The sequence below is a fragment of the Crocuta crocuta genome, unplaced genomic scaffold (genome assembly GCF_008692635.1).
Source record: "Crocuta crocuta isolate KB4526 unplaced genomic scaffold, BGI_CrCroc_1.0 scaffold328, whole genome shotgun sequence".
Taxonomy (NCBI): Eukaryota; Metazoa; Chordata; class Mammalia; order Carnivora; family Hyaenidae; genus Crocuta; species Crocuta crocuta.
The window spans coordinates 1,404,863-1,425,926 of NW_027529645.1; the positions used below are offsets into that span (position 1 = coordinate 1,404,863).

Sequence of the window (21,064 nt, forward strand, 5' to 3'; positions counted from 1 at the left end):
GTTTATCCTTTGTGTGTGTGTGTGTGTGTGTGTGTGTGTGTGTTTGCGTTTGCGCACGTGTGTACACATATGTGGGATGGCATGTGGTGCAGACATGACTGGTGATGACTGGTGAGGGTCTACCATGATGTGGGGGTGGCACGTAAGAGTTTTACTGTAAGATGAGCCAAGTTCTCAAAAGATGTCTGCTTCAACCAGCCTCCTTTCTGCCCCTCCTTAAGGGTGCCAGACCACATGGTTGTGACAATATCAGGCCAGTGTCAACCTGGGCCAGCATGAAGCTTGGACCCCTGCCTGGAAATGTAAGATTTCCTGGCCTCAGGAGCAATGAAGGGCTGAAATGAGTAATCAAAGGCATTGGATAATTTGATGTACTTTGATGTTTAGAGCAGTGTTCCCCAAATGGTATTCTGTAGTTTTCCTGTTGTGTCTCATAAGATGTTCTGCAAAAAGTGTGTTCAGTGGTTAAGAATACAGTCAAATGAGCTGAACAGTTTCTTTTCATCTTTACGATAAAAAAGTTTAACATAAAATTTATTGTCCTGTTTTTAAGCATAGAGTACAATAGTGTTAACTCTATGCACATTGTTGTGTAATAGATCTCTAGAACTTTATCATCTTACAGAACTGAAACTCTATACCCATTGAACAACCCCTCACTCCCACCTCCCACCACTCACCACTCTACTTTCTGTTTCTAAGAGTTGACTACTTTATATACCTCATATAAATGGAATCATACAGGATTGGTTTCTTGTGACTGGCTTATTTCACTTTGCATAACGTATTAAGGTTCATCCATGGTGTAGCTTATGATAGGATTTCCTTTCTAGAGGCTGAATGATAATTCATTATATGTATATACCACATTTTTTAAAGTTTATTAAAAAAAATTTGTTTAGTGTCTTTTATTTTGAGAGACAGAGTGCAAGCGGGGGGAGGGTCAGAGAGAGGGAGACATAGAATGTAAAGCAGGCTCCAGGCTCAGAGCTGTCAGTACAGAGCCCAACTCAGGACTCGAACACATGGGACTGAGATCATGACCTGAGCTGAAGTCATATGCTTAACCAACTGAGCCACCCAGGTGCCCCTGAAGTTTATTTTTATTTTAAAGGGGAAGGAGGGAGAGAGAGAGAAAGAGAGAAAACACGAGAGAGAACACAAGTAGGGGAGGGGTGGAGAGGAGAGACAGAATCACAAGCAGGCTTGATGTGGTCCACACAGACCTCCGTGTAGGGCTTGAACCTAGGAACTGTGAGATCATGACTTGAGCCGAGGTCAAGAGTTGGACACTTAACCAATTGAGCCACCAGGTGCCCCATACCACATTTTTTTTTTTTAATATGCCACATTTAAAAACACTGTTCATCTATTGAACATTTGGGTTGCTTCCAGTTCTTGGCTTTTGTGAATAATGCCGCAGGGAACATGGGTGTGTAAATCTCTCTTTGAGATCCAGTTTTCAGTTTTTTTGGATTTATACCCACAAGTGGGATTGCTGGATCATATAGTAATTATCCTTTTTTTATTTTTTAAACCTTTATTTATTTTTGAGAGAGAGAGAGAAAGAGAGAGACAGAGGGAGACAAAGTGTGAATGGGAGAGGAACACAGAGAGAGAGGGAGATGCAGGATCCGAAGCAGGCTCCAGGCTCTGAGCTGTCAGCACAGAGCCCGACACAGGGCTCAAACTCATCAACTGCGAGTTCATGACCTGAGCCTAAGTCAGACACTTAACCAACTGAACCATCCAGGCGCCCCTAATTTTTTTAACCAAACTCTTAACCCCAATGTGGGGCTTGAATTCATGTCCCCAAGATCAAGGATTGCACGCTTTACAGACTGAGCAAGCCAGGGGCCCCAGTAATGTTTTTTAATTTTTTGAGGAACCTCCATACTGCTTTCCATTGTGGCTGTGCCCTTTTACATTTTCACCAACACTGTACATGAGGGTTCCAATTTCTCCACACACTTCCCAACACTTATTTTCTGCTTCTTCCCCCCGTAGTGGAATCCTAACAGATATGAGATAATACGCATTTTTATTAATTGTGGTTTTGATTTGCATTTTCCTGATGGTTAGTGATGTTGAGCATCTTTTCATATGCTTGTTGGCCCTCTGTATGTCTTTTTGGACATTTTGGACTCAAAATGTCTGTTTGAGTCCTTTGCCCATTTGAACAGTTTCTTAACTGCTGGACTTCTCAGGGCCTTTGTAAAGTTGCACTTTAATGTGCAACTCTAAGGAGAGGAGGAAGTATTCAGCATTTTCTAGACTTAAATGTCCATGGATTTCCCACAGTCATCTTAGGGGTAGGCTAAGGGGACTCAGTGTTCCATGGAATTCCTTGGTCCATTGACTCACAACACTTTTCATGCCACGATGGATTAGAACTGGATTGAAGAGGTGAGAGGTAAGGGAGATCCTTGTGTCAAGAGGGGAAAGCACTGTAGACTAGGGTTCTGCATGCAAATATGGGTGAAGAGGGAGGCGAGAGAATGTGGGATGTGAGTATAGGAAAAGTAGAAGATCCATCCAGAACAGGGGTTGCTGGTGGCATGTGAGGAAGCCAGCCCAAGTCCCAGCCAAAGATTCCTAACAGTTTGGGGTGCCTGGGTGGCTCTGCTGATTTACCGTCTGACTCTTGAACTCTGCTCAGGTCTTGGTCTCAGGGTCACGAGTTCAAGCCCCATGTTAGGCTCCGCACTGGGTGTGAAGCCTGCTTAAAAAAATAAAAAAGACTCCTAACGGTTCTACTTTATTTGTGAGACTTCACCTCCAGGAGAGGCTTCCGGAGTGCAAAAGACTGGATCTGTGAGTGTTCTTGGAGTTAAAAGTTGAAAGTTTCTGGCTAAGGGGTGTTACAAGCTTTTTATGGTTGGTATTTCAGTTTGTTTTATTCTGCCTGGAGTTAGAATATAATCTATCTGTTTACTAGTAGGGGATATTCTTGTAGCCAAGACAGGCCAAGTTTATCTTGATAATCTTGGTTCTGGGTGCTGTTAGTCAGCCAATTTGGGTTTTTGGTTTTGTTTTTGATCATTATAAAGCTGTTTCTGGCCCAGTACCCTGATGTGTGCCTAATACACCCAAAGCAATTCCTTGCTAAACTTCGGGAATGGCAGTGAGGCTGGCCAAACCACATCATCCTGCTAAAGATCCCGGAATATCAGAATTGGATGGCTTCTCCCTGGATGAGGAAACCGAGAGTCAGGAATTTAAGTTTTTGTCAGATAGTCGGGACCCGTTGAGGGTTTTTGAACAAGTGAGCGGCATGATCAATCAGAAGGATCAGTGGTTAGTGCGGATTGGAGAAGGAAGGTACTAGAGACTGAGAAGCCATTGGGAGGCCATTGTAGGATCCCGGAGTCAGACAGAGGGCTGGGACATGGCGCCGGCCTTCGGAACAGAGAAGAGGGGAAAGATTGGAGGAGAAGCAATAGAACACAGATTGAGTTTGGACCGGACAGACGGATGGCAGAGGGTTTTGGGAAGGTTGGAACTCGAGAGGGTTTGTGATGCCGTCCAGAGAAACAAACGAGAAGTCCCGAGTCCCTTGTTTCAGTTCCTGTGGAGAGGTGGGGCAGAGTTGGAGTGACTGCTAAGTGGGACTCTGGGACCTTGCCAAGACCGTGAGGATAAGGAGGAAGGCTTGGCTTTGTTGTGACCTGCCGCAGCAGCCTTCCCAGTAATAGAGAGGCCGCTGTTCTCTGTGGCTCTTGTTCCTAATTGTTTCATTTCAGGCTAGATTCAGAGTTGATGGAATTTCTCCTATGGGTGGGGAAGGGAGAATATTGGAGAATGAAGGAAAATCTTGAATTCTGTCTTTTGTGTACTTTCCAAAACACAAATACACACACCCACACACTGTTCCATGCTAGAGAGAAAAATGCACCCCAAATGCATAATTACACAGGGGCCCGGCACTCCAGGGGCCTGGTTCTCACTGTCCTCTGCAACTCTGAGGGGTCCTTTCTTTGTAAACCCAGAACAGGGGTTGTGGTATCATGAGTTTGGGCCCAGGGGGACTTTTGAGGTGAGGAATTGTCCATTCTTTCTGGTAGTCTGGGTGCTTTCATGTACCATCTAAGTCAAACATTGAGATTCGTGGGCGCCATTGGCCTCAGACCAGGAGAATCAGTGGTTGGGACCAGAGCTGTGCCAGCACTGTCTTTAAGAAATCCAAATTCTTTGTCCTCCCCATCTGTAAGGCTTCAAAGTCTGTTCCTGGGCGTATTTAATCGAAGGGTCATGTTCTGTCAGAGGTGACTCTGCCAACTTGGGTTTTTGGCTATTTTTACGGTTCCTCCTTCTGGAAGACTTGAATCAGATTTTCCTAAACTCTGTCCTACTCCCATTCTTCCTGGAGTTGGCTTCCTGTTTTGTATTTCTTAAACAGACTCTCTCCTAGGGTGGAGCAGTGATTTTTATCACAGAGTGATTTTATCCACTCCACTGTATTAATTAGAGTAATGCTAGCTATGGTAACATCTCAAAGTTTCAGTGACCTGGTACTGTGGAGGCTTATCTCTTGTTTATGTAGCAGTCTCGAGTGGGTGTTCCTGAGTGGTGGGTGACTTTCTTCTACTAGTAAGAGAGCAATTCAGAGCTTCAGGCTCTTTTCATCCTCTGACGCCATCATTCCAGCTGGTAGAAGGGGGAAGAGTATGGAGAGGGCACACCCATTTTTTTACTGTCCAGATCCAGACATCACCTTGGCCCCACATTTCATTGGTGACAACTACTCATGTGACTCCACTTAGATGCAAGGGGGCATGGGAAATGAAGTCCAAGATGGAAATATAGTTGTTGACATTACAGTAGGGGTTTAGTAAAGGCAGCTAATAGTATCTGTTCTCATCACTCAAGGTGGGCTTGGACAAATGTCAGTAAAATGCTGACATGAGCAGTCTCTGGAGTGGGTCAGAAAACTTTGGGGAAGAGGGCATGTTTGAGCTGGATTTTGAGAGATGGCTAAGGCTTTTTTTTTTTTCCTTCTTGTCCACAGATGTGCTTTATGTGGCTGTGTATTATTTACATTGTTTGAATTAGATGTCAGTACTTAAAAGTTGGGTGACTTCTTATGAACACACATATATTTAACCCCTCCTGAGTTACTGAGGGTTGGCAACACGTGGCCTGCATTCTGGCATAACAGGAGTCAGGGCTGAGAGGAGCTGTTCTCTCTGGAAGAGTTACTGCCTTATCCTGCTTTACTTGTTTAGTTTACTTGCCTGTACCCTAAGACATTGACTTTGCAACCCCAGTTAACCATCGCTTCTGGCCGTGATAATGTATTAGCTTCCTACTGCTGCTGTAACAAATTACCACAAACTTAGTGGCTTACTATACCACAGATCTATTATCTTACAGTTCTGGAGGTCTGAAGTCTACAGAGGGTCAGTAGGGCTATGTTTTTTTCTGGAGGCTCAAGAGGAGAATCTTATTTCCTTGCCTTTTCCAGTTTCTAGAGGCCACCTGCATTCCTTGGGTTGTATCCCTTCCTCCATCTTCAGAGAGATGGCTAAGGTTTTAACTAGGTTGAAGGAAAAAGGTTCATGTTTCCTTGTGCTTGTTCATTTAGTCAGCAAATGTTTGTTGAGGACCTACTATGTGTTACCTATACCATGATAGGGACAGGGACAGTGAAAAAAAAAAGACAAATACCCCCATCTCATGCAACTTATGTTGGGGCAGGATAATGCAATAACAGTGTTAGAAAGTTCAAGAAGAGAAGCATCTAGAAAAATGTGCTATACGGAGAGGTAAAGGCGAGGTGGCCACTTTGGATAGTCCAGACAAGCCATCTCTGTGGAGGTGACATCTGATCTGCAAGGGCTGGCCACTTGCCATGATCAGAGAGAGACTTTGATAGGCACAAGGAAGAGCATGTGCAAAGGCCCTGAAGCAGGAATGAGCTTGAGAAGTACAGAATGCAGAAAGCAGGCGAGGTGGCTTGAACATCTTGGGTGACTAGGAGAGTGGAGGGGAGTTCTGAGAGGACGGCAGGGTCTGATCAAGCAGTGCATTGGGGATGGGGTGGGGTTTGGGTTTTATAAGTATGATGGGAAGCTATGATGAGTTTTGAGCAGGATGCTAACATGGTGCAAACAGACATTTTGGAAAGCTCACTTTGTGTGTGTGAAGAATGGTTGGTAGGGTTTGTGGTCCAGGAAGAGATGATGGAGGCTTGGACTGAGTGCTGGTCTCAGGTGGAGAGAAATGGTGGTTTTGGAGAGAAAGCCAACAGCTCTACTTCCTTGTGCCTTTTCCCAGCATGCTAAGGCTTTGGCTTATTTTAGACCTTTTTGCTGTTCTCTGGGGAGAGTGTTCTCGGGTTTTGCCAGCTTCATTGCTGGGGGAAGAGTGGGAGGCCCAGGCCCAGTGCTCGTCTGCCCTCTGCCTAGCCTGTTGGTGTGGAGGTGACAGCTTTGGTCAGTGACGGCTTCCTGGCATGTAGACTACTTAGGTCATGTCTAGACATTCTTGCCCAGACCTCGTCTTGATCCCAAACCAAACATGTCCACCTGCTGTTAATTCCACCTTCCTTTGGAGAAACCTGCCTCCTGCCTTTGCCAATGGAGAGCTCCTTTGAGAGGCCCTGTCTCTCCTCTCGCCCTGCCCGCATGGGGGGGTGAGGAGGGCATTCCTCGAGAGCAAATCCCTGAGTGGAGAGTCTAGCTGGGCCGAGATGAGTAGTACCTTCTCTGCCAGCCCTCTGCGGGCAATCTCACTGTCTGTCACAGCTGGGTGAGCCCCAATCAGGGGACCCTCCTCTCCATCAGAAGCATCCCCTGTGGCTTCTCCATCGTGTTCTGTGATTTTTAGTACAAGACTTATTTTTGTTTACTTGGTTTTCCCGGCCTCTTGGATGCTTTTTCATCATTTAGGAAGAAACTGATACTATCTGTTGCTTTGCATGTATGCAGCAGTCTCCGGTTTCTGGGAAGTTTTCTGTTTTAAACATTAACTTACTATTCCTCCCAGCAATCCTAGGAGAAGAATTTGATAGGCAGCCTCCATTTTTGCCTTTTTTCCCCCTTTAGTTCTGCAACCAGCGATTGCTGGGTTAATAATCAAATGAGAATCCAGCAGGTCATAAATGCTGCTGGCGGCCAGTCCCTTCTGTGTTCCTCGTGCTGCCCGTTAAGTGTTCCTCGATGGTTTGGGGATAAGGCTCGTGCCTGGTGTCGCTCTCAGCAGTCTGAAGGGACCTGTTTTAGAAAAGGAACTGAGCCTGAGAGGCCCAGAGAGACTTGTTGCAGGCCACAGAGCTGGGCCTGCTGGAGGCCGGGGGCGGCCTAGAGCCGTGACGGCACTCTCCGCTGGCCCTCCGGCATCTCCATGGGTAGAGCTCCCGTGGCTGGTTTGAGGCTGTGACCGCAGCTGCCTTGGTGAAAGGCGCAGGAGCAAGACATGGACGCCTTCTCACCCCGTCACTGTGTTGACCTAAAACGCCTTGGTCCAGCAGCCCCGTTCTCCATCCTCAGCTTCCCGAGCCCTGCCGGCCTCGTTAGCGCGGGAGAAACCCACTAATGGTAGAAGGAGCGGCAGCCGTGGAGGCGCGCTCGCCAGATCCTGGCCGTGCTGGTGACCTGCGAGTGGGCAAGTTGCTTAAAGAGTCCATCATCACACTTCGGTGTATCCTGGAGCGGGAGAATGTGTCACGTGGGAGCAGCATGGCCTGGCGCCTCGGCCTGGGTTCGGATCCTGCCTCTGCTACTTGTGTGACCTTGGGGAGGTTCCTTCACTGTCTGTGTTTCATGGGCTGGCACCAGAAGTGGCATGCCATGCCCCTGTGCCCTCTGCGCAGGAATGAGAACCTTCCGTGTTCCCCAGTCTCTAACCCCTTCCGTTTAGAGGCAAGGGGAGGGGAAAAACCTGGTTTGGGACATGATATTTCCTTTTGCTGAAGCCTCCTGGATTTGAGGAAGTGTTTCCATTTATTCCCCAACAGGAAGGGACAGGGTCTGCGTGGGAGCAATTGGGGCTGCTACCTTGGAGGGGAACACACGCTTCAGGAAGTTCAGAAACGAGCCAATGCCAAGCAGATCTAAGTGAGAGAAGTATTGGCGCCCAAAACAGAAATTCAGCCTTTCTTTTCGGAAAAATAACAGATGCCTGAATGCCAGTGGCAAGGAAGGGAGAGGCTACTGGTTTGTTTTTCAAGATCTTCGTAAGGAAAGAGCAATTTTGCTGTTTCATCTTGATGCTCTCTGTTTTCCAGAAGAAGAAATAGAGGCTAGCGGGAGCATCTCTTTTAGCCCTTAATTAATTAGGGTCTTCTGGAATGTGCGCTAATACTTTTTCTTTTGAAAAAATTTTGACTTTTTATGGGGCGCCTGGGTGGCTCAGTCAGTTAAGCGTCCAACTTCGGCTCAGGTCATGATCTCACGGTTCGTGGGTTTGAGCCCCGCGTCAGGCTCTGTGCTGACAGCCAGCTCAGAGCCTGCTTCTGATTCTGTGTCTCCTTCTCTCTCTGACCCTCCCCTACTCATGCTGCCTTTCTCTCTCTCGGGAATAAATAAAACATTAAAAAAATTTTAAAAAAGAAAACATTTTGACTTTTTAGCTAGACTGTCTGTCCTGGAAGGTCCGTCAGCCTGTGTCCCTGCGGGCCCTTGCGCATAGCTGAGCGCGTGGAGAGCAGTTGGCATGTGACTGGGTGAGGTCCATTTTGTCCTCCCTTTTGTTTTCCAGAGCGAGTATATTGCCCCGTGTGACTGTCGGCGGGCCTTCATCTCTGGATTTGATGGCTCTGCGGGTGAGTTGCCAACTTTTCTGTCTGTTCCTTCTGTACTTTTGTTCCCTTCCCAATAATAACGGGACCAAGCTTCGGCCTGTGATAAGACCAAAAAGAGAATGCAAACCGGACACTCCCCCTTGAGCGTCCGCAGAAAGGTGTGAACTCCCAGCATCCTCTAGTTCCCTGAGGTCAGCTTTTAGTGGCCCTTGTCTCTGTGCTTTTGCTATTAAAGTTTTATTTTATTTTATTATTTTATATTTTGCTATTACAGTCTTAAACATTTTTATTTAAAAAATGTTTTCTGTGGGGATGAGCACTGGGTATCATATGGAAACCAACTTGACAATAAACTATTAAAAAAAATAAAATCCTAAAAAAGAGTTTTCTAGCTTTGCATTGAAAATAACGTATGTATAGAAAACCATATCAATTAGACTGAAGATATGTGTGTTGCTAGCACTCTGAATAAGAAATGGGCCACTAACTGCACCCCAGGACCCCCACCTTAGCTTGCTGGCCCTGTGTAATTCTCCCAAGTGCTTGTTCAGCTTCTGGGTAATTTCGCTTTCAGTTTAAATAATAAAGGTGGGGGTGCCTGGCTGGCTCAGTCGGTTAAGTGTCCAACTTCGGCTAAGGTTCATGGGTTTGTTAGGCTCTGTGCTGACAGCTCAGAGCCTGGAGTCTGCTTCAGATTCTGTGTCTCCTTCTCTCTCTTGCCCTCCCCCTCTTGTACTCTGTCTCTCTCCCTCTCAAAAATAAATAAACATTAAAAATTTTAAATAATTAAGGTGAATGTGGGTGCCCTGCCCTAACTTTTCCAAAACTGTCCTGCCCTTGAGTTTTAGGGTGTTTTTTTTTCCTCCTTCAGAATCCCATCTGTTAAGCTAGTTAGACTCAGCAAGAGCCGCTTCCTTTCATGTAGGTGCTCGAGTTGGCTGGCCCCTTAGGATTGCTTTTGACTGGCACCTCTGCCGAAAGCCTTGAGTTCTACCAGGCCTGTAGGAACCGAGGGCAGGTAGGGTTGGGAGGCGTCAACCCCCAGCTGGTGACCCGTGAGTCACCATGAATACTTAGAGTCCACTTGGTTTCTCTCAGAAAAGGTGAAACCGTTCCTCTGGGGTAGAGGAGATCAGTGTGCTGGAATCATTTCCACCTCTGTGTTGTTGACCATGAGGCCATTTTGACCATAGGTGCATAGTCCTCTGTTCTGTTGGCCTTGACTCGTGCTGCGCAAATGGGGTCCCTTGCAGGGACCAGGCCTCAGGCAGCCTTCAGAGCTTGGCCCACAGCTCATTCTCAGTGGCCTTGTCTTCTTTTGCCTAGAGCTTTCTCTGGAGTCAGAGGCTCATCTGCCCCATTAGAGTGAGTGGTGGGGTGAGGGCTGGGCCACAGGGCTCGTGTTGCTCACTGCACTTGCCCACCTGCCGCCACTGTGTGCAGCTTCTCTGGTTGTCAGAAACACATCTCTTTTTTTTTTTTTTTTACTCCCCTGCTGCAGGCACGGCCATCATTACAGAAGAGCATGCGGCCATGTGGACCGATGGACGCTACTTTCTCCAGGCTGCCAAGCAGATGGACAGCAACTGGACGCTCATGAAGATGGGTGTGTAGAGGCCAGGCCAGCCCAGCTTCACTTGGCCAGCTTTGGGAAGGTTCCCAAGGGTTTTATGAGGCCATAGACCCTTTTGAGAATTCAGGGTGTCTTAGTCGGCTAGGGCTGTCATAACAAAATACCATGGACGAGGTGTCCTAAACAGCGGGAATTTGTTTTCTCAGTTCTGAAGGCTGGAAGTCGAAGATCAGGGTGTCAGCATGGTCAGGTTCTGGTGTCAGCCCTCCTCCTGATTTGCAGACGGCCGCCTTCTCACTGTCCTCACATGACGGAGAGAGAGATCTCTTTTCTTCTTTTTAAAGGGCCACCAATCCTATCAGATTAGAATTCCACCTTTTGTACTTCATTTAACCTTAATTACCTCCTAAAATCCTTCTGTCCAAATATAATCACATTGGGGTTGGGGCTTCAACATATGAATCTGGGGGGACAATGAATCCATTCATGGCACAAGAAAACCTTCTTTCTCTCACATATACATGCACATACACACACAGAAGCAGGCAGTGGGGCTGTGGGGCTGTTATAAATGGACAAGCCAGTGGCCTTTAAACTTTCTGATTGCATGCCTCAATTAATGGCTCAGGGANGTTCATGGCACAAGAAAACCTTTTTTCTCTCACATATACATGCACATACACACACAGAAGCAGTCACTCTGGCTGTGGGGCTGTTATAAATGGACAAGCCAGTGGCCTTTAAACTTTCTGATTGCATGCCTCAATTAATGGCTCAGGGACCCTCAACATATATGTATACTTGTTTATAGTTTAGATATACATACTGGTGTCCTTCTGCGTTTCAAATGCAAGCAAAGATTAATTTCTTTATTTTTTAGAAAAAATGAATACAAATAGTTTTCCTAAAACTTTCTGTTTACACCACAGTGGACCATTCAGTGTACCCTGGGGTATGGGCACTCTCTTTGGGGACCACGTTTCCAGCTGTCAGGTCTGTTAGCACTTTGGGGGGCAAAATATCAGAGGAGCAAATTCTGCTCGTTCCTTCCAGTAGGTGTGTGGTGGCCCCAGGGAACGAACCCTCCTTCTTTCCAAGTCCATCCCTAGTGTGCCGTGTCTTCCCTAAGCCCCCTTTCTTCAGGCTTTTCTGGTGGGTTTGGTTGGGAGTGATTCATCCCTGGGGTTTTGCCAGATATCTGTCTGCTAGGAAATAGCATGACTTCATCCTATAAAAGTTGTACTAGGGACATTAAAAGAAACTTCGTTAGTAAGTGGCTTTTTAGCGGTTTGGGAAAAAAATAGCAGAGAGTCAAATAGCAAAATAACAGCTCAGTGCCAGCTTTTAGGGAGTTATTTGGAATTGAAGTTCATGAGCTCATTTCTTTATAAATCTTTGAACTTCCCCTCTGTGGTTATGTGGTTATCAGCAGACAGGAGAGAAAATAGTGAAGATAAGTACTGGTTTAGAATATATGAACTTTCACTCTAAATATACATGTATCTCACCAACGTGTTAACTTTTTAGTAAAAATCTCATCAGTTAAGAAGCATGCATCTGAACATAGAAGGTATTGGCTTGGATTAAAGAAAAACTGAAATATAAAGTAACTTCAGTTCCTTTCTTGAGGCTTGTTTGGAGTAGTATGTGTGACGAGTCCCTTGGAAACGGGAAGGGCTCTTTGCTCTCGGGAGTCAGAAAGCCAGGGAGCCATTGTAAAGATGATGGTGACAGGTACCTGTGTGTACCTCTCTTAATCTTTGAAAAGATTTCTTTGCTATGAAGACTTGTGGTCAGCCCTCCAGTCAGGCCTGGCTGAGGGACGGGGCTCCCCCTCTGACACCCTGCCTTCCAATGAGGGGAGTGTACCAAGGTGCATGTTTCCCTTACCTGGTGTGGGATGTGAGGAAGGCCCCCAGCTCCCAGCCTTCACCAGTCACCACCCAAGTGCTCTTCAAGTGACCAGTAGTGGTGAAGTGACCCAAGGCGGAGAAGATGTTGTTCGCAGTGACACACGTACCTATGTTGCAGTGATTCCCATGGTGCTGTTTTTACTAGGAGTCGAATGAAAATCTTGCCTTTTCTTTCTTTGTCTTCTGTCTTCCTCTTGTCTTGTGCTTCTGTCTTAATACACCTGGGAATCAAGGGGCGCCTGGGTGGCTCAGTCGGTTAAGTGTCTGACTCTTGATTTCGGCTCAGGTCACGATTTTGTGGTTCATGGAGATTGGGCCCCACGTTGGGCTCTGTGCTGACAGCACGGGGCCTGCTTGGGACTCTCGCTCTCCTTCTCTTTCTGCCCCTCCCCTGCTTGTGCATTCCCTCTCTTTCTCGCTCGCTCTCTCAAAAAAGAAAAAGAAAAAATATACCATCTTATACTTTTTGCAGCCTTCCAGGATTAAGGGAAGTTCAGATTTTCCAAGTGCCACCAGTCTACCTTATCATGATGTTGGTGAATTGCTTCCTTCTGGGTAGGACTATGAGCTTGGGTCCACTGGGAATTGTTTCTTCTCTGTTCTTTCCTGTGTAGGTCTGAAGGACACACCAACTCAGGAAGACTGGCTGGTGAGTGTACTTCCTGAAGGATCCAGGGTTGGTGTGGACCCACTGATCATTCCTACGGGTGAGTGAGCTGGAGTTCTTCCAGCTTGGGTGAGGAAGTGGGTTCTAGATGCCTCTCCATTGTCCTTGTTCACTTGTGGGACGTGGATCCTTGGGGGTTCGGCGTGACTTGATGTCATGACAAAGATCCAGGGGAGGAGAAGAGTTCTGGCAGAGAGGTAGGGGAAGGCTGTTGGTGAAGGTAACCTTTTTGTGGTTCCTCAGCCACACGCCCAGCGCTGGGCCACGGGAGGGTCAGCTTTCAGAAGGTGCTGGGTTCTTGAGGCCCTGCTGCCTGCCTTGGCCGAGATGCCATTCAGTTCATGCATGGCTGGGCCACATGTATTTCTCCCCAGATTACTGGAAGAAGATGGCCAAGGTTCTGAGAAGTGCAGGCCACCACCTCCTTCCTGTCAAGGAGAACCTTGTGGACAAAATCTGGACAAACCGTCCTGAGCGCCCGTGCAAGCCCCTCCTCACACTGGGCCTTGACTACACAGGTCAGAACTGTGCCGCACCCAGCAGGGCCCCCACCCATCTCCCCTCCACCTGTCACCACTCTCTCCCATCCCTGTCCTCTGAATCAGACTTGAGCTCACGGGAGGATTTTGCCCCAAGCTGGCACAGTGGGCCATTTCATGAAAGCAGGAGCTTTATTTGTTTCCACGGTTGCTGTTTACTTACCACCTACTTTGCATAATTTATTCTCACCCTGTTCTTCTGGGCAGACCTTTGGCTGCGGCTAAGATGGCTTTTTTACTACCCTGTGGCTCACTGCCTCTCTCACATGTCTGGTATTGGAAACAGGGCTGAGGGGTTTCTGGGTTCCATTTCCTTTTCTTTGGCTCACATTTGCAGGCTTACTCTCAAGGCCCGCCCACCCTCCATCTCGTACCTTCTGCTTTAGAGGCTTTGGGGCATGGGTGGGGTTCTTTGGCCTGTCTGATAGCGGTCAGCGAAGAGCAAGTCTAGGAACCATTAGTGGGAGCTGAAAGTGTGGATTTATGGGTGAGGGATGCAGAGAGAGGCCAGGGAGGTGGGGCTGCAGGGGAGGCAGTCGTGTGCTAGAAACAGCAGAGTAGAGGTGGATGGGGGATGTCTGGAATGTAGGCAGATTGCCCAGAGGGGTCCTGGGAAGAAAGCATTACAGCCCGGACTCTTGCCAAGTTTTAAACAGCATTCCTGAGCTGATCTTCAAAGCCGTGTTGGTTGTGGGGGCAGCTCCCAGCTTGCTCTCCTTGTGACGCCCTCACCGGAGGGTATTGCAGCGTCAGGGGGTAGGTCCAGTGAGTGGCCCAGGGTCAGCTAAACATTTTCCATCGGCATGTTTTGAATTTTTAAAAAACTGAATCAGAGGCTCTGACCTATTACTTGTAGGAGAGGGGAGAGCAGATGTTGGGGGTAAGACTTGTGTTCAACAAACACGAGCACCTACTATGTGCAGGACGCTGTGCCAGGTGCTGGGTGAAGGAGAGGAACGGTTGCCCTGCTCCTGGGTGGCTTCACCGGAGGTGAAAGTACCGCTTTGTGGCAGGGATGGTGGTGGTTGTGCTGGGGCTGGGGTGAGCTTCTTCCGCGCTACCGTCCCGTCCTGGAGAGCCGCGGAGGCCCTGGCTGTGGCAGCACGCATGTGATTTAGACGCAGTAGTCCCAGTGAGCCAGATCGCGGGGTTCTTAGGTCTTAGCACGAAGGGGCGAGTGTTTCGGCTCCAAGAAAGTAAAGTGGTGGTGACGGTCCCCTGGCCTGTACAACTGGGGGCGTTTTCCCTGCTGGGCAGTATGTTCTCGTAGCTCCCTATGCCCCTGCTATTGTGCCAGTCCTTACCCGGAAGTGTAACTTTGCTGGTTAATGATCTGCCTTCCCTTCTAGGTTGTAAGTACCCCGAGGCCAGGGACTGGGTATAGCCCAGAGCTATAGCCGCAGCAACCAGTACAATGCCTGGCAGATATCTGTGCCTGGGAGGTCTGTATGCTTCCCAGACATTTGCTGGATGAACAAATGTATTCATTTTGTCTGTGAGGCAGTCAGGGCTCTGGAAAGTCAACAGGTTTGGACAGAGGCTTACATCCACACCTTCTGCTTGCTCGAGCAACATGCTCCCTGTAAGATGTGGTACTGGCTCAGAAGGCTCAGATGGGTTCTCTCTCTTGGCTCCTGTGCGTCCGTGGAACCAGAGCCCAAGCCGCAGGCACATTTGCTTCTTGCAGGCACCTCCTGGAAGGACAAGGTTGCAGACCTTCGGTTGAAAATGGCCGAGAGGAACGTCGTGTGGTTTGTGGTCACCGCCCTGGATGAGATCGCGTGTGAGTGCTCCGGCTTTACTGTTTGGGCATGTTACCCAGTGTCTCCCTGGGTTCTCTGGGAATCTTTGTGTTCATGCACATCAGCTTTCTGAGTGGCCAGGGAATAAACAGAAGACCTATGTCACCAAATGATTATACGATACACCAAGTAGGATGGAGAAAGAATTACAGAGGATGGAGGAGAGGAATGTAGCTTTGCCCAGAGTGGTATTACAGCCAGAGGCTGATGTTAAATCTGTGGTGGATGTCCACTCCTGGCCAGTCCCTTCAGGACTGTGACCCCTCTGAGGAAGGGCATTCCTTCCTAACAGATTGTGTCTGTCAACATTCATGTGTCTCTATAGCTGTAGAAGTAGCATCATAGGAGATTTTTTTTTTTCTCTATGCTTTTCCTGTAGGCCCCTCCCTATATTCTTCACAGTGAGAATGTTCTAGAAATATATTAACTTTTGTTTTTATTTATTTATTTTGAAAGAGAGAAAGAGAGCATGCAAGCGAGAAGGGCAGAGAGAGAGGGAGAGAGAATCCTAAGCAGCCTTCCCACTGTCAGTGCAGAGCCCCATGTGGGGCTTGAACTAATGAACCACGAGATCATGACCTGAGCTGAGATCAAGAGTTGGAAGCTTATGGGGTGCCATGGTGGCTCAGTTGGTTAAGTGTCGACTTCAACTCAAGTCATGATCTCATGGTTCATGAGTCTGAGCCCCTCATTGGGCTCTGCACTGACAGCTCGAAGCCTGGAACCTGCTTCAGATTCTGTGTCTCCTTCTCTCTGTCCCTCTCCTACTCATGCTCTGTCTAGAACATAGGCACCCCATGTTCTAGAAATATTTGTACCTCAGAAAACTCAGGGACTGAACATTTTTCACCAGCTTTTTTAATACAGTAGCAATTTCTGAATCTTTAGACCTTAAACAACCTGCATACAATTGTTTAGTACCTTGTCATCCTCTAGAACCTGAAGGAATCTTGGTGAATCTTCCCATGCCATCTTCCATCTTCCTTTTCTGACTGGATTTGACCAAGGGTGACTGAGAAGAGGCACTACCTTCTTTTTTATTTTCTCATTAGAGAAAGAGACCCTACTACACAGTGTCCTATCTCTCCAGTCCCCAGCCCCAAAACTTTGTCAGGTATCAGTGATACTTGACATGTGTCAGTGACTTCTATCCTTCATTAACTAATAACCTCGACATCAGGGAAGATAATATATATGAAGTTAATTTCTCCCTTTGATTTTAAGAAAACATATTCCCATTGTGGAAAACCTGGAAAATGTAGAGGAAGTAAAAAGAAGAAAAAAAAGCACCTATAATTTTGTTACTGAAAGATAATCACTGTTAATATTCTGTGCATATATAATTTTGTAGCTTGATTTTTCCAACGTTTCAGCATACTCTAAGCAAATATAATCATAATTTAAGTAAATATAAATATCCCGTCATATGGTTACACCATAATATACTTACCATTCCCCTAAGGATGACCTTTGGGTTATTTTTGATTTTCCGGTGATTTTATGATGATGCTACTATCAAAATGTTAGTGCATCAAAATCTGTGTGTTTGTTTCTGATAAGTTTCTTCTGTTTCTGGTTGCTGTCAGGGGGGGATTACGGGGTAGAGGGTGTGTGCGTGGTAGGCCTTTGGACCCATCTTGGCATTACCTGCTAAAATTGTTTACAGTGGACAGGAATATGCCTATCTTGCCACACCCTTCCCAGTCCCAGGTACTGTCGTTTTTATTTTTACTTTTAAAATTTTTATTAAAAATTTTTAATGTTTATTTTTTGAGAGAGAAAGAGAGAGCGAGCAAGCAAGTGAGCAGGAGAGGGGTGGAAGGGGGGGGGGGGCAGAAGATCTGAAGTGGGCTTTGTGCTGATAGCTGAGAGCCCGAAGCAGGGCTCGAAATCAGAAACCGTTAAGATCAAGACCTGAGCCGAAGTCAGACAGTTTTAACAGACTGAATCACCCAGGTTCCCTGGTTCTGTTGTTTTTAAAGTGCTAGTCTGATAGGTAGAGCTTCATTTCTTTACTGTGAGAAGCCATTATTTTAAAATAGAGGTAGAACTTTCCTCACTAGGGTTTTCTTTTAAATACTGTACTCTTCAGGAGAGCAAGCATTAGGTGTCTGGAAGTTTTGGGACCCTAGCTATTCTCTCTGCCGACCCCTGTCGTTTCTTAAACATACAGTGCTCTCCCCAAACTCCTTTAACACTGGCGGTAGGTGGGTCCTCCACTCCAGTTTGGTATCATAGCAGACCCTTGGGTAGGCTCTGATTTGGGTGTCATTCATGGGCCTAAAGGCCACCACTGACTCCCTGTTTTTGTTCCTATGCTGGGAAGCTCCTCCTCCTCAGGGCTCCTTGACTTTTAGCCAGAGGGCTGTAGTTGGGCTCCCCTCCTCCTCGTGGGTGGGTCTCTAGTTTTCTACTTTACATTGTTTCCTTCAGAAGGGAGAGCGAGTGCTTGGCTCTTTTCCCTTCACTTGGGAGTGCCAGGTTACTGCTGCAGGGCCAGGCCTGGCAGGCCACCACCAGGGGGACGATTTCAACTCTTTGTTTGCAGGGTAATCCTCCCGTTTTTTGACTAACTTCCATTCTGTTCCTGGGACAGTGATATGGCAGCGTCAGAAACAGTTTTGGTGCCACCATTTGGCGGACATGAGCAACTGCAGCTCAAAGTGGAACCAGGAAGTGAGGTTTCCCGCTTTTCTGAGAGGTGCCACTGAATCCTTCCACGGAAGCCTTTCCATGGGTGCTGAAGCGCTTCCCTACCCTCCAGGCTATCACTTATAATCTCAAGTCAGGCAGGTGTCAGGGCTTTTTTTTTTTTTTTTTTTTTAAAGGGCTGTTCAATCTCCGAGGATCAGACGTGGAGCACAATCCCGTGTTTTTCTCCTATGCGATCATAGGATTGGAGGCAATCATGTGAGTGTGGGCCACACTGGGAAGTCTTTCCTTCCTCACAGCTTCTCAGATTCCCCGTCTCCCCATGCCGGTCAACCCCGTCCCTGCCTGACATCCTGCTGATGTACTGCTTTTCTTCTGCCCCTCTTTTCCTTTCCCTTCTTGTCTTCCTTAACAGTAGGTATTTTTTTTACATCCTGCCTCTCAATCTCCCAAATGACTTGAAATCTATGAAAGTATCTCTAGTCCTAGACGATAAAAGAAATTACTAGGCAGGGACATCAGAACAAAATTGGAATGAGTCTATTTCACAAAATTCCTGCTGCAGAGTCTTGGTCGGATCACACATTTGATTCTAAGTTTTGTAGCAGCCAGGGTTAAGGGATATGTGGACTCAGTTATATAATCCTGGATCCACAGTTCAAATAAGCCCAGGCATTTTGAAGGTCAGAAATGACACTGTTTATATTAAAGCCTTGTCGAACTGTTTATATTAAAGCCTTCCTGCAGTTGCTCTGCTATTTGGATGGCTCTTTATTCAGCTTCCATTTATTAAGTTGACGAGGTCTATGTTGGGTGCTAGGGTGAATGAGAGCCAGGGTGCCAGGCTAGAGTTGGGGAGATAAATATTTCTTCAGGGGCTTCGGGGCATGTAAGTGGGCACTGACCCATCAGTGGGATAGGTATAGGTGTTACACAAGGGGCCTGACATAAACTTGGGGGTCAGAGGAGACTCTTGGGGAAAATAATATTGAAGCAGGGATCAAGGGCACGTGTGCGTTGGCTAGGTGAGTGGGGAGCGAGGAGAATGGTGATCTAAGCAGAGGGAACGACATTTTCAGTGCCTCTGGGCAGGAGAGGGCACGCTGCCTGAGGAGGGCCTGGAGCAGTTGTGTGGTTGGAACATAGAGTGTGAGGCCAGAAGGTGAGCAGGGGCCACATAAACGAAGCCCCGTGAACTGTGTCCAGGAGCTCGGACCTCTATCCTGAGCACACTCAGGAGCTGTTGAATGACTTTTTCACAGGGAGCCACATGATCAGGTTTGTAAATCATAAAGAATACCATGGCTGGGAAACCTGGGCTGGCTGGGGCAGACTGGATGCAGGGAGGCCAGTTAGGAGGCTGTGGCGCTAATCCAGCTGAGAGACGGGGGCAGCCGGAGCCTGGCTGGTGACTAGGCAAGGCCGCAGTCACAACTGGACAGGTGTGAGCAGGATTTACACTATAGGCCCAAGGATCTTAGTGGAGGGAATGGACAGTGTCCAGGCCCGGGCTTGAGGAATGGGGTGGACAGTGATAACATACACAGGGATAGGCACACAGTTTGGGGAGCAGAATTTGGGAAAGGAATGGGGAGCAAGGGGAAGCTGCTTGGTTTGATTGCTAGAAGATGGAGCCTTATGTGTAGATGTGGGTGTGTGCTTCCCAACCCCCATCCCCAACTTACATGTCCTCCTTTTCTGTCACCTCACCTCTGGCCCCTCTGCAGGCTCTTCATTGATGGTGACCGCGTAGATGCCCCCAGCGTGAAGGAGCATCTGCTTTTTGACTTAGGCCCAGAAGCTGAATACAGAATCCAGGTGCTTCCCTACAAGTCCATCCTGAGCGAGCTCAAGGCTCTGTGTGCCAGTCTCTCCCCAAGGGAGAAGGTGTGGGTCAGCGACAAGGCCAGCTACGCCATAAGCGAGGCCATCCCCAAGGTTGGTAGCCCTGAGGCCCATCCAAAGTCTGCCATGTTCCAGCTGCCAGCCCCTTCCCAGTTCTGGCATCATGCAGCTTTGTCTTTGAAACAGAGGTTGTTCTGGAAGATCTCTGGGTCTGGCTGTCAGATCAGAGATGTCCTGTCCCTGCATGAGCCCTTTGGGCTAGAGCCATATTGAGAGTCTGAGGGCCCTTAGAACTCACTGAGTCCGGTGGTGTTCAGTGTGTGGCATGAGAGGTGAGTTTAGGTGGTATACACTCAGACTTAGGTTTATTTAAATACTATCTGTTTTAAAAGCAACTTAGTGTATACTAGAAAAAATATTTCTAGTATTTGAGACCATGATGATATAAATTGTTTCTTAAGACAGAATTTTAAACAAACTAAGTTGCTTTAAAGATGGTCTAAAGAGGGGTGCCTCCTGGGTGGCTTAGTTGGTTAAGCGTCTGACTTTGGCTCAGCTCATGAACTCGGGGTTGAGGAGTTCGAGCCCCATGTTGGACTCTGTGCTGACAGCTCAGAGCCTGGAGCTTGCTTCAGATTCTGTGTCTGCGTCAACCCTGCTCATGTTCTGTCTCTCTCTCTCTCAAAAAATAAATAAACAGTAAAAAATATTTTGTAAGTAAAGATAGCCTAAAGAAAAGTATTGTAACTAAAGGTCTAGAGGCCAGGCAGCCAGGGTAAGAGCCGTGTTGGTGGTATGAGACCTCTGGGAAACAGTACTCTGTGTGTGCTCTTCCCCCACCATGTTTTATAGGCTAAGGACACTGAATGCCTGGAGGGGCTTGGGAAGTTGGGGACTTGTTGAAAGTCAAATGATAGTGATACCCCTGCCCTTTACTTAGCCCTTGCTGGGTTATGCTAAGCAGTGAACACCTGTCCCCTCATTTTAGCTAGGGCTCAGGGCAGGACTGGAATCCAAGGCACCTTGGATGTAGCCTTTTTGAACATTCTGCCTGGAGCCTCTGGGTGCCGAGTGGCCTTTAGCAAGCCCAGGGGTCTCCTCTCTTCTCCAGGCCTGGCACACTGAGACCTTGCTTGCCAGTGTGCCCTGCCACTCTCACACTGTATGACACTCAGTTGCTCAGAGATTTGCTTCCTTGATCTAAGTTAGGGGATCATGCCTGCCTTCTCTGTTTCATGAGGGCTATGCACGTAGGAGCGAGGGAATAAGGAGCCTAGAAAGAATGAAAGCCTTCCAAGAAGCTCTGTGCGAGTGCAAGGTGATCCTAACC

General features: G+C 47.6%; 1 protein-coding gene across 2 annotated transcripts in view; it reads left to right on the forward strand.

Annotated features, from left to right (window-relative positions):
- Nucleotides 1–21,064, forward strand: part of XPNPEP1 (X-prolyl aminopeptidase 1) — a 57,332-nt gene that overhangs the window by 17,893 nt on the left and 18,375 nt on the right. For both annotated transcript variants that reach the window (XM_077762442.1, XM_077762443.1), the window contains 7 exons: nucleotides 8,701–8,764; nucleotides 10,245–10,349; nucleotides 12,844–12,936; nucleotides 13,271–13,414; nucleotides 15,123–15,218; nucleotides 18,066–18,147; nucleotides 19,617–19,827. In XM_077762442.1, the coding sequence (XP_077618568.1) occupies nucleotides 8,701–8,764; nucleotides 10,245–10,349; nucleotides 12,844–12,936; nucleotides 13,271–13,414; nucleotides 15,123–15,218; nucleotides 18,066–18,147; nucleotides 19,617–19,827 (795 nt within the window). The remainder of the gene's footprint in view (nucleotides 1–8,700; nucleotides 8,765–10,244; nucleotides 10,350–12,843; nucleotides 12,937–13,270; nucleotides 13,415–15,122; nucleotides 15,219–18,065; nucleotides 18,148–19,616; nucleotides 19,828–21,064) is intronic.